The 3114-nt window shown below is 47.8% G+C and overlaps 1 protein-coding gene across 1 annotated transcript; it reads right to left on the bottom strand.

Annotated features, from left to right (window-relative positions):
* Positions 1 to 1225, bottom strand: LOC133004478 (apelin receptor B-like). Its single transcript, XM_061073939.1, has one exon. The coding sequence runs from the start codon at positions 1177 to 1179 to the stop codon at positions 109 to 111; it is 1071 nt and encodes a 356-aa protein (XP_060929922.1). The 5' UTR covers positions 1180 to 1225; the 3' UTR covers positions 1 to 108.
* Between the last annotated feature and the right edge of the window lie 1889 nt (positions 1226 to 3114).

Below are 3114 nucleotides of genomic sequence, written 5' to 3'. Positions count from 1 at the left end.
CTGGGCCACCTGTGAGGAAGCACCCATCAGCTGCACAGTTCTGATTCACCTGCATTGTCCTGCATCTTGCACCTCTTCCACAGCATGCCTCTGGGCCCCCAGTACACGTCACACCTTGGTGGCCAGGGACTGGGCCTCGGTCTTCTGGGAGGACAGGGAGCTGGCCGGGCTGGCGTGCAGGGTCTTCTTCAGGTTGAGGAGGCACAGGCACTGGGACCTGAAGCGCAGGTCGAAGAAGGCGTAGAGGAAGGGGTTGAGGCAGCTGTTGATGTAGGCCAGGCAGGTGGCGTACGGGTGGGCCAGCAGCAGGAAGCGCAGGAAGGCACAGGTGTCCGGGACCAGGTCCAGGTAGGACAGGGCGTCCGCGCTCTTCACCAGGTGGAAGGGCGTCCAGCAGGCGGCGAACACCACCACCAGCGTGGTGATGATCTTCAGCAGCCTCCTCTTGCGCTGGTCCTCCTTGCGCACGGTGTTGAAGTGGCGGGTGACGGTGCAGCCGATGAAGCCGTAGCACACCATCATGGCCAGGAAGGGCAGGAGGAAGCCCAGCGCCGAGGAGGAGATGCTGAGGCCGGCGATCCACAGGTTCTCCTCCTCCTTGGTTGTGAGCACCAGGCTGAAGTCCATGCCGCAGGAGGTGCGGTTGCTGCCGGGGTCGTCCTTGGTGGTGCGGAACAGCAGGGTGGGGGCGGCCAGGAGCCCGGACAGCATCCAGATCCCGATGAGGCAGGCGCGCGTATGGCCCCGGGTGCGCAGCTGGGAGCTGGACAGCGAGTGCACGATGGCCAGGTAGCGGTCGAAGCTCATGCAGGTGAGGCAGAAGACGCTGGCGTACATGTTGAGCAGCACCACGTAGCTGCTGATCTTGCACAGGGCCACGCCGAAGGGCCAGTGGTAGCCCATGGCGGTGTACACGGCCCACAGGGGCAGCGTGACCACGAAGGTCAGGTCGGCCAGGGCCAGGTTCCCGATGTACACGTCGGCCGCGCGCCTCTTGCCCTGTGCGCGCCACACGGTGAAGATGACCACCCCGTTGCCGGAGAGACCCAGGATGAAGATGAGCATGTAGAGCACCGGGATGACGGAGTACGAGGGGGTCCACTCCGAGTAGTCACACATGGTGGAGTTCTCCGACTCCTCGTAGTCATAGTAGTCATAGGTCACTTGGGTTGGCTCCATCTCCAGTTGTCTGCTTATAAAAGTCTGGGTACGTCCACAGTGGTTGACAGCTCGGAGCTTTGTGGCTTCATGTGTGATGTGAGGACCTTTATATACCCCACCCCCCCCTCCCCTTCACTTGTACCGTCCCAGGATGCCCCCCCTCTCCTCCCCTCCCACTGCCCTCCTCCTCTGAGGAACATGCTCTGTCACTACACACACACACACACACACACACACACACCCTCCTCTTATCATTAATATTCACTATCTCCTGCAAAGTGAAGCCACTTTAACATTAAAGTTAAAACACCTTTTTCAGAAATTATTTTTCAAGCATAAATGATGGCTTTTAAAAGAAATACAAAACCACAACTATAATTGCCAAACTTTTTTCTCCTCTCCTCAATGGAATGGAAGTTAATTATTAGACATGTTTGGACGGTGGCCCAGGAGTCAAGTCCGGGCATGACAGGTTTCATGAGGTGCAGTCAATTGTCATGACAATCGAGAGTCGTTCAGGCACCGGAGCACTGATCTGAGACAGAAGAGGACACGGCATTTACATCTCTATGTGTTTTGTTGTCATGTCCCCACATGTCCAAACAATGTGTAACCACACACTGAAGACAAGAGTTTGTGTTCAGCTCTGAGGAACTGGAGGTTGGCCAAAGATGACTTTGACCTCACACCTGAAAATGAAAATAAACAAGCTTCAACAAGAAGAGGAGACAGATGTGTTACAGCCTTAATTTAAATACTGAATATGATTTCCAATCTATTCAAACGTTTTAAGACAAACTAGCAGGATTTAAAACTAAAGATATGTAGGCAAGAATGATTTTTTAACAGAAGTGTTACTATATTTTCCTTAATATGGAGATAATCATTAACATACATTTTGGTATCACTGTTCAAAACAATGTTTAAACATGCTCCATAAAGAACAACAGTCTATTTGATATACAACATGAGACATTAATTAAGGGCACGGGTCAAATATGATATAATCACTGAGATATAACAATAAATTACTACAAATTAAAGCTCTATCATATGTTTATGCGCTTATTTTCTGGCTTTGGCTTTATTATCAAAGCCTTAACTTTAATTTTAAAACTCAAACTGGGGCGCATAATGTAATTTAGCACGTTTTCCACATTTTAATCAGTACTTTTATCCTTTTTGGTGAGAGTATTTTTATCAGTCCTGCTGTTTCTGCTTTTTATATTGATTTAGACAGAAAACAAACACTAGGCTATAAACTGCTTTGCAGAACATTGCATCTACAGGTTTAACCTCATTGAAGCTGCTTTCAGACGTGTGAGAACGCAAAATGTATGTTTCACCGTTATAAGCATATTCACCGTAATAAGCATATTTGAATATTTGCACTACTGCACAAATTGAACTATTGTTGTTTTATTTTTCTCTTCATCTGTAAAGATATGTATTTAGATATATATATTTTATTTTCTATTTTAGGATTTGATATTCTATTTTATTGATATTCTATTTTATACTATTTCTATTTTTATTTTATTTTTTTGGGGTTGAAATTACTGAGCATTGCTTAAGAGAGCCTGTGACCCAAGTATTTCATTGCCAGCGACTGCTTCATGTTATCTCTGTGCATTTGACAATAAAAATCTTGAATCTTGAATCTTGATTTGCTCTGGACATTCTGTGGAGTTTCTCCCTGAGCATGTCCGAGAGAGTAAAGGCCAATTTATGCCTCTCCGTTTTTTCTATTACGGACAGATAAGACCGCCCTATCCGTCGTGAAACGTCCACTCCGAGGGCGTCGGACAGCTTTTCGTACACGTCTGATTTTTCTAACTATCCGTCTTCATGTTGGAGACCCGACGGACCGCTCTTGGCTGTGATTGGTCCGCGAACGACATCATTTCCGTATGACGTCATTTCCGTATTTCCGGACCTCAAACTTCCTGTTTA

Source organism: Limanda limanda, chromosome 1 (genome assembly GCF_963576545.1).
Source record: "Limanda limanda chromosome 1, fLimLim1.1, whole genome shotgun sequence".
Lineage (NCBI taxonomy): Eukaryota > Metazoa > Chordata > Actinopteri > Pleuronectiformes > Pleuronectidae > Limanda > Limanda limanda.
Note: the sequence above shows the minus strand (reverse complement) of the source record. Positions and strands in the feature narration are given on the sequence as shown.

What these genes read in the sequence shown, in the direction of transcription:
- LOC133004478 (XM_061073939.1), bottom strand. Translation starts at nt 1,179, where the DNA reads ATGGAGCCAACCCAAGTGACCTATGACTACTATGACTACGAGGAGTCG.